The sequence below is a fragment of the Nannospalax galili genome, unplaced genomic scaffold (genome assembly GCF_000622305.1).
Source record: "Nannospalax galili isolate Female #2095 unplaced genomic scaffold, S.galili_v1.0 scaffold5156, whole genome shotgun sequence".
In the NCBI taxonomy this organism is placed as follows: Eukaryota; Metazoa; Chordata; class Mammalia; order Rodentia; family Spalacidae; genus Nannospalax; species Nannospalax galili.
The window spans coordinates 22,875-23,695 of record NW_008336872.1 but is presented as its reverse complement, the minus strand read 5'-3'; the positions used below and the strand labels follow the sequence as shown (position 1 = coordinate 23,695).

General features: G+C 40.4%; 1 protein-coding gene across 1 annotated transcript in view; it reads right to left on the bottom strand.

The window, feature by feature from the left end:
• Positions 1 to 122: 122 nt before the first annotated feature.
• LOC108490744 (ATP-binding cassette sub-family G member 3-like) overlaps positions 123 to 821 on the bottom strand; it is a 23,493-nt gene continuing 22,794 nt past the window's right edge. Inside the window, exon 3 of the mRNA XM_017797743.2 lies at positions 123 to 252. Coding sequence (XP_017653232.2) covers positions 189 to 252 — 64 coding nt within the window. The 3' untranslated portion in view covers positions 123 to 188. The remainder of the gene's footprint in view (positions 253 to 821) is intronic.

The following is an 821-nucleotide window of genomic DNA, read 5'->3' as shown; positions in this document are numbered from 1 at the left end:
AGATGCCCTAGGCCTTGGAAGCAAACTAAAATGTATCCAAACTGCATATTATCCACACTCCAGACTAGACATGCACACACTCAATTGCTTAAACAACACCTTCACAAGTGACTCTTGGCTGATTTTTTAAAGCACACAAACTGGACACTAAAGGTTTACATACATTTTACATATATTTCCTGTCATACTCACAAGGACCTGCTTCCATCTTCAGGTCCCATAATGGCATTGAGGCCAGGTTTCATGAGACCACTGTAAACACAAAAACATACTGATATTAACTCAGGGTCCACATTCGATACTCTCACTGAGGTTTGATTGAATTTCAGCTACTTAAATGGACTTAAAAGTCATTCGATGGGAAGAAATTCAAGTGTGGCACAATAAACACAGACAAATATACATGGCTGGAGAGGTCATAGATCTTAGAGAAAACCCTAAGGCTGTCACATCCCTAGACAAATGTATATGTTAAATGTATATCCTTATATTTCCATACAAGTATGCCAGTCACCACTTATCAAAGAAGCTTGTTTTGCAACTGATATTACAGAGTTCCACAACTGGTCACACACCGAGAATAAATGTCTGTGAGATACCCAACCCTAAGGGACACATCTACAGTGGATCCTCTACACCTAAGGCTCTTGAAACATAGTGGAACAAGGGGCAGAGAGAATAATAATGCAGATCTCAACTCTTTTCAGTGAAACTTCCTCATGAAACAGAGGACGTTGAACAGAAAGGGCCACAAGTGGCCAAAGTGCAGAGTATTAGACTGCAGAATGTGGGTCCCTAGACGGGACTCTTTCCTTATAGTT